Genomic DNA, 21501 nt, shown 5'->3' with positions numbered 1-21501 from the left:
TCGTCGTGAGTTGAGGCACTTTTAGTGCTTTCCAACATAACCTTTGTATGGAAGGTGGGCGTGGCTATTATATGGTTTCTTTCATTGTAGTGGTACATGATGAGTGATCTGTTAGACAGCTAAGTAGACTTTACGAATTTATTTTCATTGCCAGAAGTTTGTCTAATTTACCTCAATTTAAAACATTTCACTCAAAGAGCAAGCTGACAGCGTCCTCTACTGACTCGCCCAAGTAATGTTATTAGATTGCGATTTAATCAAATTTATTTGATTTATAATTAAAAAATTGCTGCACTCTCTGTGCTGGAACAATGTACTCATATAAACATATAGATACCACGTAGATCGTAGATTATAAAATAAAATTGATGCAAAACTCAATATATTCACAGCTGGTTGCATTATTGACCGCACAAGCATCATCTCGTCTGTATTTTGTCATATCTTTTACTGGACATTTCTGCATTTATCCTTCATGCGCTTGCATGTATTTGTACTTGTGAATGTATATGTAAATATGTATGTGAATGCTTTGAGGAATCCTATTCATATAACAAGGCACTGCACAAGTGCACAGGCAAGTAATTGCTCGTTATAATACTGTGTATGAGTATGCGAGCAGCAGGCAGAATAGAGAATTAAATTGGTAATTCCAAACTACTACTCGCACTACAACTACAACTGTATTGAATGGAGGAATGCAACGTGAAACACAAAACAAGACGAGATGAGTACCTTTGCACTCGCACAACAATGGCAAGATCGAGAGAAGCCGAGCTGCGTTGCTTTTGTGCCTGATTACAGCCCATATATAACATATAAATATATATGTGTGCACGTGTACTGGTGTAGGCGCTATTGAATTCGAAAATCGATAGCATATTCTCTTTGAAATGCTAATTGTTCGCAATTATGCTTTATGTTAATGCGCCTGAAAATTGAGTTTCTCCTTTCACGTAGTCGTAAATGATTGAAATAAAAATGGAAAATTAATGCTGCCATCAGTAGTGGCATTGAGCAAATGAAAGAGATTAAATGCGATGAAGGATGGTGGAAATGCAGGTTTTGCAAAGAACTTTTTGTGGCTTCTGAGTGCTGGGGATTTATACCTTGTTCGGATATTAATTAAATTGATATTCTTCGTAATTAGATTATTTGATTTGATAATGGAATTTTTATTTTTACTACTATTAACCATTAATTCAGTACAAAGAATTACTTGAAGAATAAGGACCAAAAGAAGGACGGTGAGAATCTCGTATGCATCTTACTGCTTCGATAGTCTATAGTAAATATTCATTAAAAACCGAAAATCACGAAATAATCTACATAAACATATGTTCATATTGAGAATATATAACAGTTTTAGAAGATATAATTACCTCATACTGATCACGGATATAGTTTCAAGGTCTATATGCGGGTTCTGAGGTACTTAATTTATCAATTATGGGCAAATCAAGTAAAATATAATACGAAATTGGTTCCAAATATATATTATTCAAAAAAATTAAAATTAAAATTTATTTATGAATAGAGTTGCCACCTATTGGGAAGAGAAGAAACGCGTAAAAACTCTTATGGAAAATATGCTAAACGGAAATTATAAAAAGTGTGTTAACTATTCTTTATTTCAGTGATTTTCAGGTCTTTAAAAGATACATTCTATTAAATAAGTACCCGAAAATTTGAAATAAAACACAAACAACTTATCAATCATCTAAATTTATTATATCCCCTTTAAAATAGGCCCCTTCTGAGGCAATACACTTCTTCCAACGAACAACCATCGAAACTATTTTTAAAGCTATATTCTGGGATGGGCTTCAGTTGCCGTTGCTAATTAGTTTTGGTGTCTTCAATGCTCTTAAAACGGGTTCCACGAAGTGGTAATTTGAGTTTTGGAAACAGGAAAAAGTCACACGGGGCCATATCGGGAGAGTACGGTGGTTGTTCGATGATATTTGTTGAATTTTTGTTCAAAAACTCGTTCACAATCATCGCTTTGTGCACTGTATGAGGTGCATTATCGTTGTGAAAAAATCCAACTGTTGTTCCGCCACAAATCTGGTCTTTTGCGACGAACATTCCTTCTCAAACTCTTCATAACGCCAAGATAATATTCTTTATTGACGGTTTTGCCCTCGGGTAAGAATTCCGAATGAACAACACCACGAATATCGAAGAAAACGGTCAGCATAACCTTGATTTTCGATTTGCTTTGGCGCGATTTTTCCGATTTCGTCTTATTTTAGTCGCGCCACACCGATGTGTGTTGACTTGTTTGCATGTCTTACCAGAAAACCCATGTATCGTCATCAGTTATGATGCGTTCGATGAACGTTGGATCGGAATTTACGCGTTCCGCATACCCAAAACATCAATCAAAATATGTCGAGCGGTCTCATTAGACATGTCCATTATTTGGGCTATCTCTCGCAAACTATAATGACGATTTTCGATCACCATTTCCTTTATTTTGTCGGCGTTTTCTTTAGTTGAAGAGGTCGAAGGCCGTCCTGAACGTGGCAAATCGTTCATTTCTTCTCGTCCCACTTTGAACGATTTATGCCAATCGTAAACTTGAGTAGAACCACCAAATGTTTTTTCAAGATTTCTAACGTTTTGGCACAAGAAATTTCGTTTGAAACACAAGATTTCACACAAACTCTTTGTTCAATATTTTTATCCATAGTAAAAATCGCAGCTCACACAAAAGCTCAACTTGTTCCTAATGACGCCGTAAACATACTAAATGACACATAGCAATAAAAATTGACAAAATAGTTGCTGACAATTTTGCCAAACTGGGAAAAAAAGTTTGAAATATTCTCAGCGGGAAAATTTAAAATGAGAATTTCCGGGTACTTATTGAACAGAATATATTTTTTGAATAGGGTTGCCAACCATCGAAAATAATGAGACTGTTCCAAAATTATTGAAGAGTATGCTAACCGGAAGCTATTTAGGGATTTTTTCGGAAGTCTACGTTTGAGAAATATTTAGGAATAGAGTTGCCAACTATCCAAAATAGCCTAACTGTATGAAATATTATGAAAAATATTTCAAACATAAGGCATTTTAGAAATTCTTCGACCTAGGGATACACTGTATACTCGTAATCTGTGCAATGTCCTTTTTGGTTTATATGTAATTTACTCATACTCAAATAAACACATGCTTGTAATTAAATTCCTAATAAAATTTTTAACAACCATTTCGTTTACGCCGCATGCGAAGCGAGTTCATTTCATAGCTAGCTTGCTGCCATTCACGCTTATAATTTCACAACATTTCTATGGAAAAACAAATACTCAAAGCGCAGTGAGGCACAAAAACAATAAAAACAGTAAACAATAACGGAATACACAAAAATATTGACCAAAAGCAGGGAGGTCGACACGCCGCTGTCAATGAGCAACGCGCATTAATCAAACAAACGCGAAATAAATATTTTGCAAATGTGCAGGGGCAACCATTAAGACAGCGCCACTTTGAAGTTGCATTTGTAGAATACAAAAATAAAATAAAAAATTATTTTTATTACAAAATTACAAATACAACGCATTCATATATACAGACACTGCAAATGAAATGCAAAAAGTGAAAATCTCAAAGTAAACAACTTTTGAATGGCAAGGTTGCCATGTGGTGCGCGTGTGTAAATACAAAGTGCCGCTTTGCACTTGAATTTTATTGTTGTTGCTTGTAAAGCGATTTTGCGCGAGAAAAAGGAAACATTTTGCACAACATTGAGTTTAAGTTAGAAGCAAAGCAGTATTGCCACTTGGCGCTCACTGGCGCTCATCCCCTCGACGGCTGTGTCTTGGCTGCTGGCAGTCAAAAAATCAAATTCCTTTGAGTCGTAAAGTTTGATGAATGTTCTGGCCGTTTAGTCTATTACGCCGTCAAATTTTTGTTATTTTTATGCGCTTTCATAAATCAATAAGTTTTAATGTGATTTTCGGGCATTTGCGCTCTATTTGCTTTGGCGCGGCGCGAGTGAGTGAGTGTGTAATCGTTGGCTGCCGTCTGGAATTTCGAAATTTCTGCAATTTTTAATAAGTGCCTTATCCACTGATGCCAATCAAAATATTGTGCATATTTCTAGCGTTCGAACGTGTTAGTAATTATTTGTTTCTTTAATTTGTATTTTACAAAAATAGTTGGTTATTATGTATTTGGTATTTCGGGTTTGAGTGGTAGATTGTTGCAAAATATTTTTACTTCATTCAAGAGTACTTGAAAGCAAGAATAATTTCATTTGAAAAACAAATATTAATTAAGAGATCGAGTATTTCAAGTGGTGTATTCAGTAGCGGTGATTACATTTTGGTGAGTTTAGGAAACGTTAACTTAGGTGTGGTATATTAGTTGTGGTGAGTTTCTTAGGTAATAGTTAGTAGATTGTTATTTTAACTAACTGCTTATTTGAAAATTTAAGCATAAATTGATTTCCTAAATTTATTTTTATTTTATATTTTTTTATTCATATTATATTATAATTACCCATTAAAGCATACACACATATCATAAACCAAAATCATGTACTGCTCATACTTTCCTGCTAAAAAAATCTTTTCCCTTTCCCAACATTATTTATTCATGCCACTTTTGGTTGAAAATAAATTGAGTTAGGCACTTGAGCACTCCAAATGTTTGCATGACTTTGTTATTATTATTATTTTCTTATTTAGTTTATTCGGTATTTATTTGTTGTTTTCTTTTGCCAGCCATGCTTATACACTTAGAGACACTTGCTTGTAAAACCACATATGAAAGTGGCTGCATGTGCTTACGTAGGAAAATAAACACTTAGCCGTGACATTGCCTTGGCAGTAATTGAACAGTCTTTGCTACTCTTTTAGCTTTTACATACAATGGGAAAGGAAATGAAAATCCAAATGAAAATAAACAATCTAATACAAATAGTGTGTGCTTCCTTTGAGTATCTAAGCTGGCGCACAATATTTGTATTGTGCGGTTTTAATTGATCTGAGGAAATCAGGAAGTTGAAGCTTGTTGAACAGCGAAATGAGATCAGTTAAGGCAGTAGTCTGCTTTACAAGCCGCAAGAAACGAAAAAAAATTGAAGAAAATGAATGCGGTAAACGGAGTTTTAAGACGATGTGTACTATATTTAAGGCTTAAAAAACAATATTTATTATTGAAAGATATTGAAATTTATTCAAAGTTGTAAGTATTTTTCTGGAGCGCCTGGAGTCTGCACTTGTAAATCGGAGCCGATGATGGAGGTCGTGCGATGCATCTGAAACAGTCGAATAATTTTTTTTTTAATTTTTATAAGTTTCTTTTCTTTATGAACTAAAAAAATACCGAAGAAGTTATAAAATTCCAAATTTTTTCGAAGTTTGCAAAAAAAGTTACATTTTTTAAGAAAAAAATTTACTTTAAGTTGCAAAACAAATTTTTTTTGTTCAAATAGAAGATAGTTTAATACTGAAGCTAGATCACTTTGGTTTTTTTTCGATAGAACATATATTCTTTTTGCTATCGCCAACTCCGTTTTCTAACACTTGCGAAAATGAAAACTCGAGAAAACGAGCTTTAAAGTCTGCCTGAGCATTTGCACCTGCTCGACGCTCGGCCACTAAAACTGCTCTATCTTCAAAAATATGTCGAATTGGCCTCTGGAATTTCAAAGACATATTTTCTTGGATAGTTTTGAAAGAGATTAAAAAACAAAACAAAAAAATCGATTCTTTGAAGCCCTTAAAACTGACTACTGCCTAAAAGATTTTTTTAATTTTTTTTTCAGATTTTTTTTCCATTTTTACTGTCTTTTTATTTTATTTAATAAGAAATTTAATTTTATCTTTGGTTACACATACGCACTGTCACTTTTCAAATTGTTCTACTTAAATATAATCTAGCATTTAAAAACAATGTACAAGCATAGTTGTGTGTTTTATGCACTTAAATTAATTAATTCTTATATGAATAAATAATTTTAAGTCCAGGGCGTATGAGTAACCAGACACTTAAGTAGCAGCTGCTTTCACCTTTCAAGCATAAAATCAACAAAAATGTTTTGTGTTTAATTAATACATATCAAAACAACATGCGAATGAACTCAATGCCTGCATTAACGCCTGCAAATCAGGCATTATAGTGAACATTATTTTTAAGCGTTCCATTAATAAATTCCAAAAACAAATAAAGTACTCGTAATAATGCGCATGAAATATATTCTTAATATTGCAATAAAAATAAAAATTCCACGAAAACTATATTAATAAAAATAGCTGAAGCGAGTTTATTTTGGAAAATATGAATTACAAAAATAACGCGCTGTAATGTTTCCAAAGAATTCTCCGCCCACTTATTATTGTTATTAATACTTTGCCACAATTAAATAATTTTCACTTCGATATTTTCCATAAATTTATTTGCGTTCAATATTGACATTGTTTGCTAAATTGCTGATTAATCACGTTTTTGTGCTGCTGCCTGTGTGCACTTCGTTGTTAAGCTGTAAATACTGTTCAGGGTCGTGACAATGATTTCTGAATTCCGATTTGAAATTGTACAAATGTTGTCATTAAATGTTGTTAAATATTACAAATGCAATTGTTTATGTTGGCGTTGTTGGTATTTAAAGTGATTAAAAAATATGTGTGTTGACTGACAGGTAACACAAGTGTATAAATGGCAAATTAAAACGGCAGGAAATCATTTGGGAATGCATAATTTATGGTTAACGACTTAAAGGCATATTTATTAGTCAAATTTTGGCATAATAATAGATTAATTGCAGTTCAAATATTTGGCAATTTGTTAATGCGTCAATAAGTTAGTGCCATGGGTGTATATTTATTAAGCAAATTGGTTAATATGTCAGAATTATGATTATATATATTATTATAAGAAGATATGGAAACGTTGTTCTGTGTGTTTTTTGCTGTTTTTGCGACTATTATATATATAAACTACTCGAACTTTGCATCCTAAGGGAGATATTTTAAACATTTTTTTTAAGATTTGCACTCTACTATTTTCCTTGGATACATATGATATTTAAAAAAGCTCAAAAAGTTCTTATTTCCACTAAAAGTAGTCAATATGAAGAAATCTTCCGAAGACGTTATAAAGATGAAGCCTTGCATTTAACAGAGAATCGTTCGTTTTTAAGCATCTGCTTTAACGACGCGTCTCCTTCAACCTAACAACGAAGAAAGTAAACTAAAATAGTTTGATGTCATAGGAAGTTATTAAACAAAGTATAGATCCTGTCAGCCAAGGAAAAAAGCCTGTTTTGAATAGCTTTGGACCAGTATTTGTCAAACTTAAAAGCTTATTCCGAGCACTACTAAGCTTTTATTGAGCTTTTTTATACTTGAGCTTTTATTACAACTGAAGTTGGGTTTTGAAGTGCTTTTTAATAGCGGTGTAAGATTACATTATTTTTTATATGAAATATATTATATTAATAACTTATATGTAATAACGTCTGAAGTATATAAACTGTTCCGAAATATCATTTATGAACCCAATTTCATCTATTTTGACGACCAAATAATACAAAAAGCTTTTAAGTTCTATCAAGAAGCTTTTGGTTGAACTCCTTCTTCGCCTAACTATAAATATATATACCAAAAGCTCCGTCATGATTGGGAAGGACCTCTCCGAGCCGTTCGATACCAAACGAAGTTTCAGACACAAGTTTCAGTATCAACAACACCAACAATGTCAGCCTCGAAATCCAGCTCAGAATCACTCTTGCCAACAGGTGCTACTTTGGACTGAGTAGGCAATTGAACAGTAAAATCTTCTCTCGACGAACCAAAATCAAACTCTACAAGTCGCTTATCATTCCCGTCCTGCTTTATGGTGCAGAAGCTTGGACGATGTCAACATCAGATGAGACGACACTAGGAGTTTTCGAGAGGAAAATTTTACGCAAATTTATGGACCTCAGAACATTGGCAACGCAAATACCGCAGACGATGGAACGATGAGCTGTACGAGTTATACGACGACATTGACATAGTTCAGCGAATAAAAAGACAGCGGCTACGCTGGCTAGGTCATGTTGTTCGAATGGATGAAAACACTCCAGCTCTGAAAGTGTTCGATGCAGTACCCGCCGGAGGAAGCCGAGGAAGGAGAAGGCCTCCACTCCGTTGGAGGGACCAGGTGGAGAGCGACCTGGTTACACTTTGAATCTCCAACTGGCGCCGAACTGCGAAGGAAAGAGAGGAGTGGCGCGCTCTCATCGATTCGGCTATAACCGGCTAAACGGTTGAACGCCAATCACATGCATACATACATACATAAATATATAGAGCCCTATGTATTTTTGGTGTTCAAAGAAAGTTTTATTTGAGCTTTTAGCATCTCAACACAAAAAATCAGTTAAAATTGTCAGTCAGAAATTCATTTGAAAATAATTTTATACAATTTTTTTTGCACCACCCTAATATAAAAAAACCAAAAATACTTTAAAACCTCAAACCAGCACGTCACTTGTACTAAGTGTGTTGATAAGTGACTCTAAGCCCTAAGACACACAACACTTTCTTCAACCAACTCCACACAACCTGCTGAGTTCTTGCTGTCGGCGCTTACTACATTAAAAAGCTAGCTTTATTGGTCCTTAGTGTATGAAAAGTATGAAAAAATGGCGCATAATTTCAAATTTACTACGAGGGAAGTGAAGTGGGGTGCCAACAATTTATAATATAAACAAACAAATGTGTGTCGGCTATAGCTCATGTGTGAATATGTGGTTGTTTACGAGTAAGAGAGGGCGCGCAAGATATTTTGTAGACTTTGAAAATGCTTTTAAAGGACGACCCAGACCCTTGTAATCGGTGCTAGGAGACAACATTTGTATAATCAAAATGTATTGTTGTTTGTGTGGTGTCAAAGGAAGTGTGGTAGATATTGTATGTTTGCACAGCCATGTCACTAAATGGCCACTAATGCCGGCTGAGTAGAAATATGGCCCGCGGTGGCGCTTGTTTTGATAACCGGCTGGAAGGCAGGCAATCAGATCAGATCAGATAGTCGCGATGGGTTTCGCGCGGGGGGGATTAAATGGAAGGGAATTTAGTTGGGATACACACTTATGTATATATTAGATAGTTTGTATGTGAATACCATGTCTACGTTCAATATTTGAAAATTGGAAAATTTTATTTAAAATGAAAATTCAACAAAGCAAAAGTGGGGCAACAATTTTCAAAACGAATTTGTAGAGGTTTCAAACTAAAAGCGCCACAAGGCAGCCATATTGTCAACGCATGTAGCGGTCACATGCTGGTGGGGCGTGGCGGCTTAGTAACTATGCCAGAATATCAAATGAGCACGGATTTGCACATATACACTACATACATATATACATATCTACACAACCCTCACACTCTTCCCATATGCATTAAAAATAGAATTGTGTGGTGCAAGTAAGCGAAAAATTGATATTGTCGTCATGACTGCGCAAAAGGATTTGAGTTCATCCTATATATTCTCGCACACATACAAACATATAGCGGTATATGTAACGATGTTGACGGTAGGTGGCTCGAAACACGCGTACTCGCGTTGTCACCATAGTTGCCATGTTGTTTTATATTATTTGTTGTTGCTGTCATTTGTTGTAATCGCATTGCCAAGCGAAAATGGCAAGAAAAGCAATTTAAATTCGTTTGAAGTTGCAGAATTGTATGTTTTTGCGGTTTTCTCTTGGTTTCGTGGAAAATTTTGGTTTGCCCGAAAATAAGTGGGTTAACATAGGAAATGTCTTAAATGAAGTTGGTAATGGAACAGAGCATACAATGAAATTAATTAATGTTGAAATGGAATAAATCGAAAATCTTGACTTTGAATATGAGAGCTTTCAGATGTTTATTTTAAAGATTTTTTATGTCTCCTAGACTCCTTAATTTGATCTACAACACAGAAAATCTCCAATTTTTTTTTAACAAAAAGTTATAAGATTAAAAGCTTATTTGTATTTATAAGAACTATTGTATTATAAGCTTAAAAGCTCCATCAAAAAGCTCTTATTAATTAAGCTCAAATAATAATAATCGTAATACCGATATTCCTGACATTTATAAATCCATCAAAAAGCTCTTATTAATTAAGCTCAAATAATAATAATCATAATACCGATATTCCTGAAATTTATACATAAAGGTTTTCGGTAAAATTTTTGCAAAATTGTTTATATCATTAAAGACATTCCTAATAGAATTTGTTTTTTTTTTTGTACTCAAAAGCTTCCTTAAAGCTTAAGACCACTTCTAAGCAGTATATAATATCAGTCTCAGAAAATTCATTAAAAGTGTGTAAACTGAGGAGTAGCAAAAAAATGTTGGCACAAAAAGTGAGTGCTCCGCTTTTAACAAATAACTGTAATGAAATGAGTTTTAGGAATGTCTTTTATATGCCACTTCCGCGCTACACTTGCGTATAATGGAAAGTACTCATAATAAAGTAAAAGTATTTGGGCAAGCAAGGAATATAAGTTGACTTATATATGTATAGGGTGTTTCTTTAGAATTATAATTTTTTTGTTTAGAAGTGACAGCTGTCAACCAAACAGTAGATTTAAAGACATGTGTTTGAGATTGTTACTTTAGAATAACATTCAAGATAATCGCATAAGATACGTATTTCGAGTATCTATAATCTTAAAGAAATTCTTTGATCTCCTTTACATCAACTGAATTGTTACATTCTGCTTTAATTTGTATGCTGAAGCTCATCAGAGTCAAGAGGATTGTTAAATATTGCAAACTTTCTATGGGGCCTATGATGAAAATGAAAACGACTGCCACTCCCATACAATTTTTTAATTTTTAAAACCAAAATTTTGAAAATTATATTTACTTTTCTATACCATCAAAAATAGCACCCTTTAAATAGAAAATAGAACATGAAAAACTGAAGCACAAAAGTAAGTAGAAATATACAAAAGTTTTTAATTACAAAACAGCTGAGAGGACTGGTGGAGATTGCCGAAAAAAGATCACCGAAAGTTATGCAAAGCAACTGAAGCATAAGATTACAAAAATATATTTGAATGTTTTCACTTACATTAGGGTGGTCCTATGGGAGATGAATTTGGGAAATATTTCATGTAATTTATTTTAAAAGATTTTCGAGATTTAAAGTAGAAAAAAATAAATCTTTGGGCTTATAACTAGCTGCCAAGAGCTATCCTAAGGGAGTTTCAAAAACTTTTGATTTGATATTCTTAATGGTCAAGACATATAAATATATCAGGTTGGTACATATATATAAAGAGTTGCCTTTATGGTGATTTCAAGAAAAGAAAAGAAAATCATAAGTTAAACTCTACGTTTGTGCACAATTTTCGGTACACCCTAATGTACCATACAAGTCTAAGGCCTTAGTAATTGTAGCTCTATGATTCACTGAAGCCTATTTTAATTTTTCTTCTGATTCTTTTTTATTATATGTGCATATATATATATAAGTGATTGTTCTACAAAATACCGCTTTTAGAAATTAACTTCTTCAATTTGCGAGTATATTATTCAACTTTTCAATTTAGACTCGTAACTTTTTTCTTTCAGCAAAAAAATTAATTGAATACAATTTCCCTAACACAATAGTTTCTACAGCAAATGTGCAGCTAAATGCCAAAAATCGGTTACCCGTTTAAATTGTATTTCCTTTAAGCCTTGTTCTGCTTGTACTATCTTCAATGTGACTTTCAAGGTCAGACTACCAAGGATTACAGTTTATCACTGCTTGTATCTATAGCTGTCTTGGGCATTTATTCAGCAATTTTGTACTAGTATAGGTGCTGAGAGCACAAAATACTACAAGAGCAAAATGTTGATGAGTGAACACAAGTCAATAGTGCCAGACAAGGCCTGCGGACAAAATAAGCAATATGTTAAGCTACTTTCACTGTTATTAACTAATGCTGACATGTTGCTCATACACATACGTTTAGCCTATGTATACAAGCATCCATTTTTTTGTTATATTTACTTTTCCATCCATTTCAGCAAAGTAAAGCGCCTAATACTTTCACTGCCTTTAGGCAAAGGATTGGCCATTTCACTTCTTTCGTTCTTTGTTTTGCGTACTTTTTGCTTGTGTTTCTGCTACTTGAGAATGGTAATTTGTTGTGTATTGTCATTTTACTTTCCTTAAGCGCGCTCACTCGTCATTTTTGCAAATTTCTTGCCTCCCACTTTCACTTTGAAAAGTAACAGTTATTTTGACGTTGATATTGTGAATAAAAGTAGAGTGAAATTGAGAACAGAAAAAAAAGTAATGAGAGCAGAACTGCTATAGTTTACGCCTCACGTACAATTAAATAAGAAAAGGGTCGATTTGAAGTTATTTCTAAATAATGGCAAAGTACGGAATACATTTTAATTTCAAAGAAAAAGGGTATACAAATTACATATATTTTCAGAGTGACACTTGTTTAAAAAACGGAAAGTCAATCAATTTCGAGAAGATTATATTATAACTATGTATATGCTTCTATGGACTAAGTAGGCAATTGAAAAGTAAAGTCCTCTCTCGACGAACAAAAACCAAACTCGACAAGTCTCTCATCATTCCCGTCCTACTTTACGGTGCAGAAGCGACGATGTCAATATCCGATGAGGAGGCACTAGGAGTTTTCGAGAGAAAGGTTTTGCGGAAGATTTATGGTCCCTTAAACATTGGCAACGGCGAATACCGCAGACGATGGAACGATGAGCTGTATGTGTTATTCGACGACATAGACATAGTCCAGCGAATAAAAAAACAGCGGCTAAGCTGGCTAGGTCACGTTGTTCGAATGGACGAAAGTGCCCCAGCTCTGAAAGTTTTCGATGCAGTACCCGCTGGTGGAAACCGAGGAAGAGGGAGACCTCCACTCCGATGGAAGGACCAGGTGGAGAGGGACCTGACCTCGCTTGGTATAACCAATTGGCGCCAAACTGTCAGATGGAGGGATACGTGGCGCGCTGTTTTGGACTCGGCTATAACCGCGTAAGCGGTGTCTACGCCAGTCAAGAAGAAGAAGATGTATATGCTTCGATTCCATATTTATGCAGTATCATACTTTTTTTACGTTTCTAAGTAGAAATACATTAATTTCTTTGCAAGTTTTCAGATATTTAGATTAATTTCAATTATTAATTGAGACAATTAAGTTGTAAATTGAGTCAATTTACTTATTGCACAAAATTATTTAATTAAACAATTAGTATAAAATTATAAAAAATATCAAATTTTCTGTCGTGAAAAATATAGTATAAATAAAATAAATTTTAATTTAACATTGAAACTTATTTGGCTATGTTTAAGCCATTCACATTCACTAGTTTAATATAAATATTCTGCCTCACTCATTGATTCCACTTCCTTTTCAATTTTGTTCTAGTTATAACAATTTTGAAGTCAAGTTGGAATCAATTTAATATTAATAGCATAATTGCCTTCTTATATAGTAAATTGAGAACAATTAAGTTTTAACTTTTCTAAACTTTCTTAATTAGCTAATTAGATGATAGTTTGGATCTTAAATTAGTTCCTTTGATAAGTGGATTGAGTGGTTGAATAAATTAATATACTTACTATGGTTGATAATATCCCAAGCTTCATACAATTTTGACTTCCTTAATTGAACTTTATTGAGTGTTTAAGTTCTAGATTTTAAGGCGTGCTAAAGAACATTTCACCAAAGTATTACTAAAATTCACAAATAATAATTATATCCCGTATTAGAGGTCAGCGATTCCGTTTATTTGATTCCAGCAAGTATAATGTATTGTCATTGAATGATGTATAATATATAATGCCGTTATTATTTCATGCAATAGATTTCCAAAAAAAAGTCTTGCACTTACCATTCTGCGCTCATACTATTATTGCATTAAATATACATTTGTACACTCACTTTCATCTATCATATGTTTGTACCAACAAATATTTATAAGCAATTTTCCATGTGGTCAACCAAATTAAATTCCAGTTTGTCGCTCAAACACACAACGGTCTGTGCGAGAGCTCAAATGGAAAAATGCTTAAGTCATTTTCGTTTGTTTGTTATGTTAGCTTAAATTGGGTTAGGAAGACTATACGGGATTTCATGCAAATACTCGTATGCTGTGTAAAAGTATTTAACTGAGTAACCACAACATGCCCTGGCTACAAAGTTGTTGCCTAATTAATTTTCCTATCAACAAGCATATGTAAACATATGTTGTGCAAAAGTGTGTAGGGTTTCTCTCTTTTTGGATGATGTCGAAGCATCTCTGGGTGTAGTTGAGACAATAAAAATGGAAATATGGTTAAACTTTTGTTTGGCTTTCTTTTCGCAAAATTAAAGTTTATGACTCAAATAAGAGTTAAATATTAATTTTAATTTATTGAAATACTTCTTTGTTGGTGGCAACTCTTTATAATTTTACACATCGTGCAGGTTATAATCTTCTATCGTGCTAAATCACTGATATCTTGTGTAATTTCGTCAACCTCATCTTCGGCTGCTCTGATCTCGTCCTTAAATGTTATTGTGACATCAATTCTTTGCATATTTCCAAACTGCTCCACAAGTCCATTAAGACTCTCTGCTGGTAAACGTCTGTCGAAAGGATAGCCCATTGAACGCTTATCGGGATACAATTTGTCACGGAGACCGCAGAAGGAAACCGCATTGTCATTGCAGAGGGTGTCATTCTCATCAGACACTTCAGTTACTTCGTTAGACATTTCTTCGCTGAGATTTTGGAAAGAGTAAAAATAGTTATGTCGTTAAACACATGTTCATATACAGTATGAATATTTGAGTGTTTTTTAATGTTATTATGATTATTGAGTAGACTCAGAGTTGCTGAAAGCATACACCCAAATTCCTACACTTCATACGCTTAAGCACTTCAGTACAGTGTACACTTACCAGTTATGACAATTTCCTCGTGGCCCAGGCTGTTGAACCGCATCGTCGGCGTAGTCTGAAATCATGACAAATAAGTCGAATTTCAAGCCGCGAGTTCTACCCTTAGGCAGCAGCATATAATGTGGCCAACCGCAACCGCAGAAGTGTAGACGAGTGTTGAGCTCCGGATTTGCCTCAGAGAGTGCGTCGTTATTGGTGGTGCGGCCAAAAGTGTGCTCGACAGCGATTGTGACGGAGGATTCCACAGAAAGACGCTTCAACAGGTTTTCACCGGGGTAAACTGAGGGTAAAACGAGACAAAAATATATACATACAAATAATTGTTGTGTCATCAGTAGTCGCACTTACGCTTAACGGTAAACTTATCCATTTCAATTGCCATTAAGCGCTGTTCCTCCAACTTCAGTGGTTTGCCACGTTCATCCGTTTTGGGACATAGGAAGATGCGACACGTGCCACTCTTCACATGTTCGCTGGCGTTCTCAACCACAAAGCTATATTCGAAAGGCGCGTGCTGCAGATGTGTGTACGAGGCAAATAAACCGCTATCGGCAGTAAAATCTAAGCCGGCCGCTAAGTCAACTTTTGAGTTTTGCCAAAATGTCTCAAAATGATTCGGTTCCTCCAGGGTGCTGGTCTGCACTTCAATTTCACGCAAATTAATGTCGGCGAAGTTGAGCTGTTGCTCATTGTAGGGTGGCAAGATTCTCTTGAATTTGAACAGTATATTATTTATATAAGTGTGCCAACGATAGAAGACTGGATCACGCATAGCGGTCATATTTTGTCCCATCACCCCGAACTCCTCCTTGTGTCGATGATCTGGATCGTGTATGCTGGCAAGTGAATTATGTCCCATATTATGTAGTTGTCCATAGTATTGCACATTGATGGAGAGATCAGACTCCTCAATAATATTGCCGAGTATATCGATGCCGGTAACCTCGTCCAATATATGCTTCTTGCCATCCGACTGAGGAAAATAATTTGATTAAAATTTTCTTTTACTTAATTCAATTAACCACAGTGCTTACATCTACTACAAAAAGCTGATCGATGGCGGCCAAGATCCGATCGGCCCAACGCTCCAAATCGGCAATTTCGACTGCGGTATCTTCGCGATTCACATCCTGCAAACACAGACGACTGCTACGTCCCGGATAGGTGCGTTGATGCGTATGATCTAACAATTTTGGAAAATAACCCTCTTCGATTGGTTCGCGAAGATTATTTAACGGTAATGTCGCTGCTAGTTTATTGCAAAAACGTTCGGCATTGTAACGCGCCAAAATCTGTTGGTGCATGTAATAGAAGAGTTCACCGCGCCGATCCTTGTTAATGATCTCTCGTGTACCGCTATTGGGATAAACCAAATGCCAGTGCCAGTGATGCATATTCACACCAATATCTTCACGGAAATATGCCAAACGTTGTTCGAATTCGCGATCGGATGCGGAATAGTTAATGGGAATTTGTACGTGAGGCTAAATGAAACAGAGGAAAATACATTAAAATATGACTTTAAGGGGAGTGGTGTGAGGAGCTTTAGTAGATAAGCCAAAATCTACGATTTCTGTTTGAAGATCAAAGCAGGGACTTATTAAAGGACTTAGCTGCCAATAAAATAGTTCGACCGTACTGAGTCATAAAACGATTTTAGAGTACATGTATCAGTTTTATGGTCCTACCTTTTTATTGCCTTTAAATTCCAAAGCCGTACGCATGTCCTTAAAAGCTGAGGGTTCAATAAAATTCGCTGGAAATATTTCGGCAACGGGTGGCACCCAAATGCCACGTGTTTCCGAGCGATGCAGTAAAGCAACTGAGTAACAATACTGGAAGAGCATAGCGTTCAAGCGATGTCTGTGAAGCAAAATATATAATAATCTTATAAAGATACTTTGCATGAGAAAATCCAAGAGTTTTTACCTAATATAGACACACAAGCTGAGAAAGTGGTCTAAATCCTCAGCTTCCATCAGCAATCGGATGAGTTTGCCGGCAATTTCCTTATGCTGCGTATTGAAGAGCGAAAAGTTTTGCTTCATACCCAATTTAGCAGCGAAAGATAGATCCGGTTTTGACGGCAGCTCATTCAGCGTGAACTATGTGGGAGTAAATATTGTTTATTAATAAATGTAAATTGTATATGATATATATTTATATATTTTACCCTTATATGCTCGCTATTCGCATAGCGTTCCTGCAGCATTTTCTTCACTCCTCCATCGCACTTCATATAATGCGAGTCTGGTAGCTCGAAAATACACTTGCCATTGTCGCGACAAGTGTAGATGGGCTCCAAAGGGCTCTGGAAGAGCATTTGAAAAGCTTTTGCATAATCCGTCATTTTTTTCTCTCCGTGTCAAGTTTAGCACATGTGAAAGTCAACTGTGTGCACCGCTTGTGGCGGTTGCTCTTTTATACTCGCAATCGTGGGACGCTGTGTACCATTTCGCCGACCGCAATAACTTTTTCCTTATCAGTCTTCTGTGCTGTAGTTCATTGAATTCAAGCGTGTTTTTTTTTGCACACATGTTCTTTTCTTAAATTAATCATAAGTTAAGAAAAATCCGTCGCTGGATTGTTCCCACATACACGCTTATGTTTAATATATTTGTGGTTTTTACTGCCGCTAAATTCTCGAAAGGTCATTGCCATTTTAAATTAAGAATTTTTCTCAGCAAATTGTATAAAAATATATAAAATCGGAAAGGTTTCTAGAAGTGTTACTTGGAACCACACTCTGAGATTAGTAATGCAAAGTCTACTAGAGCTTGTCTAAAAATAAAATCGGTTTTTTCGGAATGGAGTTCGTTGTGTCGTTATATAGGAGGTTTTAAGATTAGTCGGAAAATAACTTCTTTGCAAACTGGGGTTTTTTTAGTTATTATATTCCCAATTTCGAGTAAAGTTCAGTTTACCGTTCATCAAAGAGAGAGTAAGAATATGAGTGCGAAATATGTACCAGACAATCGAATAATTGATGCTTATGACTCACATACGACTCTTAGTGGTATTGTAATTTACAGTTAAAAATGAACTGTGGAAATAGTATTTTCTTTTATGAAAAGTACATAATTTCATTCGATTTTTCTTAGAAAGCGCAGAAGTCTTTACTATTAGTTATAAATTATCGCTTCTCCGTGATCTCAGTATTAAGTTCATTCGAGTATTGATAACCTTTCTTACTATATACTAATTTAATAATTTTTTCCGAGGAAGAGTCTATATAAATTTAACTATGATTTGATATATCATATATAAACAATTTCAAATTAAAGCTTTAAAAATTTATTGAGTAAATAGGAATATAGTAGATAATTATAAGACATATTGTATAGCAGTGTGTTCGGGTATTGAAGAAAAATTTTCTAAGCACTGTGGATATTGATATTCCACATTTTGCTCTTAAACACTTCAGCCTCCATAAGATTTTGTTAAGATTTTGCCATTCTAATTGCGTTTCCTTTCGACAACCTCATTGCGGAAGATGATCTTAATTGGTGTCTTCTTCATGTTGCTGAAGTTATCAGTCAATGCGTTCAAGGTTTCAGCCGGTAGGCGTCTATCGAATGGATAGCCCATAGCACGCTTGTCGGGATATAATTTGTCTTTAAGACCACAGAATGAAGCCGCATCGCCACAGACATCAGGACTGATGGGAACGCAAGATTATTTTGTTATTATTATTATGCATTTTAATTCACAAACTATACTCACGCGTTATTCTTCTGCACGACAGCGTCGTCTTCATAGTTCGAGATCATGACAAATAGTTCGAATTGCATGCCCTCGGGTTTACCCTTTGGCAGTAGCATATGTGCCGGCCAGCCGCAGCCGCAGAAACGGAATTCAGCCAATTGTTGTGCATTGTCGGGCAAATGTGCGGTGCCAATGCGACGGAATGAACGTTCGTAGGGTATGGTTACACTGGAGTCCGAATAAGCATGGTTGATTTTGTTAACACCAGGCATTACTGTAAAAGGAAATGTAATTAGTTCTGAGTTCTTATCGACTTGGAAATGTTATGTGATTAAAAATGATTTTGTTTAAAGCTTTCATGAAAAAGCTTTCACAAAAACGATTCTGAGAGCTTTCATTCAAACATCTTATGAGTTTTTTTGTAACAAATAGAATTCAAGTTCTCAAAAACTTACAATTAACATTGAACTTGTCTAATTCGATGGCCAGTTGACGTTGTTCATTCAAAGTCAGTGATGTGCCACGCTCATCGGTGATGGGACATAAGAAGATACGGCAAGTACCACGCTTTGGTGTACCACTTTGGTTGTTCACCTCGATCAAATATTCGAACGGAGAATGTTGCAAATGTGTGAACAATGCATAAACACTGCCACCTGGTCCGAAATCGAGACCAGCTGCCAGATCGACATCAGATTTTTCCCAGTAGGTTAGCAGCGTGTTTACGATGTTCTTTGTTGCGCTAATGATACGGACATCAGCACGTGTTACAGATATGCCGTCGTAGCCCAGTTCGGGTGCGCTGTAAACAGGCAACTTCTCCTTGAAACGATTGAAGAGTACATCCAAGTAGCCGTGCCAGCGGTAGAAGATGGGATCACGCATAGCGGTGGTGACATCACCCATAACACCGAAGTCTTCTAAGAAACGATTGTCTGGGTCGTGCGAGAATGAAATTACATTGTGTCCTTGGTTGTGAAGATCACCATAGAAACCGGGATTGACTGAGAGATCGCTCGACTCAATTATATCGCCGAGTAAATCAATGCCCTTCACTTCATCCAATGGTATGTTATTGCCTCTTGCCTATGAAGGATGTAAAATAATGTTTTTGTAACTATTAACTAACAACCTCAGAAGAGCCTACTTACATCAGTTACATAACCCTGATCGATACTTTGCACCACACGATTGATCCAGCGCTCAATGTCAGCTAGTTCGAGTACACGTCCATCGCGATCGATATCCTTCAATGCCGTCTTAGCAACACGACCCGGATAGGTGCGACTATTCAGACTGCATAAAATTTTGGGGAAGTAACCCTCCTCCACTGGTTCGCGTATATTGTTCAATGGCTGTAGCTTAGCTAAAGCATTGCAGAAGCGTTCCACATTGTAACGTGCCATAAGCTGGTGATGCATGTAATAGAAGAGCTCACCACGACGATCCTTGCGCACGACCTCATCGGGTCCCGAACCGGGGTATACCAAATGCCAATGCCAGTGATGGCTATTAACACCGATATCCTCACGGAAGTAGCTCAAACGTTGCTCTTCCTCACGGTCGGAGGCGGTGAAGTTTTGTGGAATCTCAATGCGCCGCTAAAAAGTAAAGGAGTTTTGGATTTTTTTAAATAATTCAAATTATTAAACTACTCTCTCGCCCTACATACCCGATTTCCTGGGTCTGAGACCAATTTGCCCTCGGCACGTGCCTCCTGAAACACGGATGGCTCAACAAAGTTTTGTGGGAATTGCTCCACAATTACTGGCACCTGTAATTTATTGGTGTCCTTGCGATGTTGCACCGCCACCGAGAAGGTATACTGGAAGAGGAAAGCATTGACACGATCCTTCACATAGGCGGCCAAAGCAATGAAGTCTTCCTCGGTAGTGGGCTCTAACAATAATTGTATGAGTTGCGCGGCGATGCGGCGATGTGGTGCATAGAAGAGTGAGAATTGGCGACGTTTGGTCAGTGGTTTAGCGAAATCCAAATTCGGCTTCCTCTTTATGTCTCGTATGGGTATCTTCACGTCGACTTCTTCGCCAAAACGATTCTGTATCTCCTCTTTGACTTCGGTATACTGTTCCGTGTAGAAGCTATCAGGTACATCCAGTACGGCCTTGCCATTGTCGCGTGTTGCGAATACCGGTTCCAAAGGGTTCTGGAAGAGTAAGTTGATTGCCTTCTTATTCTGTTCGCTAGACATGTTGATAGCAGGAGCGGACTGCAAGTATTAGAAGTTAAACTGTGTGGGGTTGTGTCGAAACGACTGTGAAAATGCTTTCAATGCCAAACTCTTTTATACCGTTTGGAAATAAACGCGCTCGTATTATCTGTTATAATTTGTTGTTGTCTGTGCAGTTTTTCAATAGCTGCATAGTTTTATCATATTCCTGCTGATACGATATGCAACCTTGAAAACCGCAAGCGCTATTTTAGTAAGCGTGTAGCGTGAGAACTGTATATGTAGATAGTGTTTTTGCGGTTTTAGATTATGCAATCGGATTTCGGTTTGCAGTTTGTAAAAAAATTGTAGATAATCAAAAAATATTTTAAAAACTCATTGTACGACGAATTTGAATTTGAAAGTTTTCATTTAGCCTCAAACCTTTCGTTGATGTCACTTGGAGAACTGCGTTGTCTATTTTAACTTATTTACATTTAAAAGCTTAATAAGTATTCTATAAACTCTTTTAAAATTCTCACTCCTCTCTATTCCCGGCAAAGATTAATCAATTCTCTAAATGTTCACAGTTTTGTAATCGGAATGCTCAATTATCTGTTCTCGTGAAGTGCTACAACAATAGCAACAATTTGTAGGGTGTCACTCAGCATAATTGAGACAATTAATTTTACATTATCATTAAAACAATGACGATGGTATA

The 21501-nt window shown here is 35.9% G+C and overlaps 1 protein-coding gene across 1 annotated transcript; it reads right to left on the bottom strand.

The window, feature by feature from the left end:
• Window positions 1–14297: 14297 nt before the first annotated feature.
• On the bottom strand, window positions 14298–20906 carry LOC105211716 (uncharacterized). The gene is made up of 12 exons (XM_029039861.2): window positions 20283–20906; window positions 19762–20211; window positions 19066–19696; window positions 18629–18884; window positions 18365–18563; window positions 17079–17267; window positions 16835–17010; window positions 16594–16768; window positions 15940–16389; window positions 15254–15878; window positions 14906–15185; window positions 14298–14725 (listed from the first exon to the last, which is right to left on the bottom strand). Exons 1-12 carry the CDS (start codon window positions 20820–20822, stop codon window positions 14440–14442), a joined length of 4257 nt encoding a protein of 1418 aa, XP_028895694.2. The 5' UTR covers window positions 20823–20906; the 3' UTR covers window positions 14298–14439.
• Window positions 20907–21501: the final 595 nt, after the last annotated feature.

Source organism: Zeugodacus cucurbitae, chromosome 6, assembly GCF_028554725.1.
Source record: "Zeugodacus cucurbitae isolate PBARC_wt_2022May chromosome 6, idZeuCucr1.2, whole genome shotgun sequence".
NCBI lineage: Eukaryota > Metazoa > Arthropoda > Insecta > Diptera > Tephritidae > Zeugodacus > Zeugodacus cucurbitae.
The sequence above is the reverse complement of the archived record's forward strand: the minus strand, read 5'-3'. Positions and strand labels throughout refer to the sequence as shown.

Coding starts and splice junctions, on each gene's coding strand:
- LOC105211716 (XM_029039861.2), bottom strand. CDS start 20,822: ATGTCTAGCGAACAGAATAAGAAGGCAATCAACTTACTCTTCCAGAAC. Junction 16,390..16,593: donor AATTTAAAGGCAATAAAAAG/GTAGGACCATAA, acceptor TGTTTCATTTAG/CCTCACGTACAAATTCCCAT. Junction 15,186..15,253: donor GGATAAGTTTACCGTTAAGC/GTAAGTGCGACT, acceptor TTTTACCCTCAG/TTTACCCCGGTGAAAACCTG.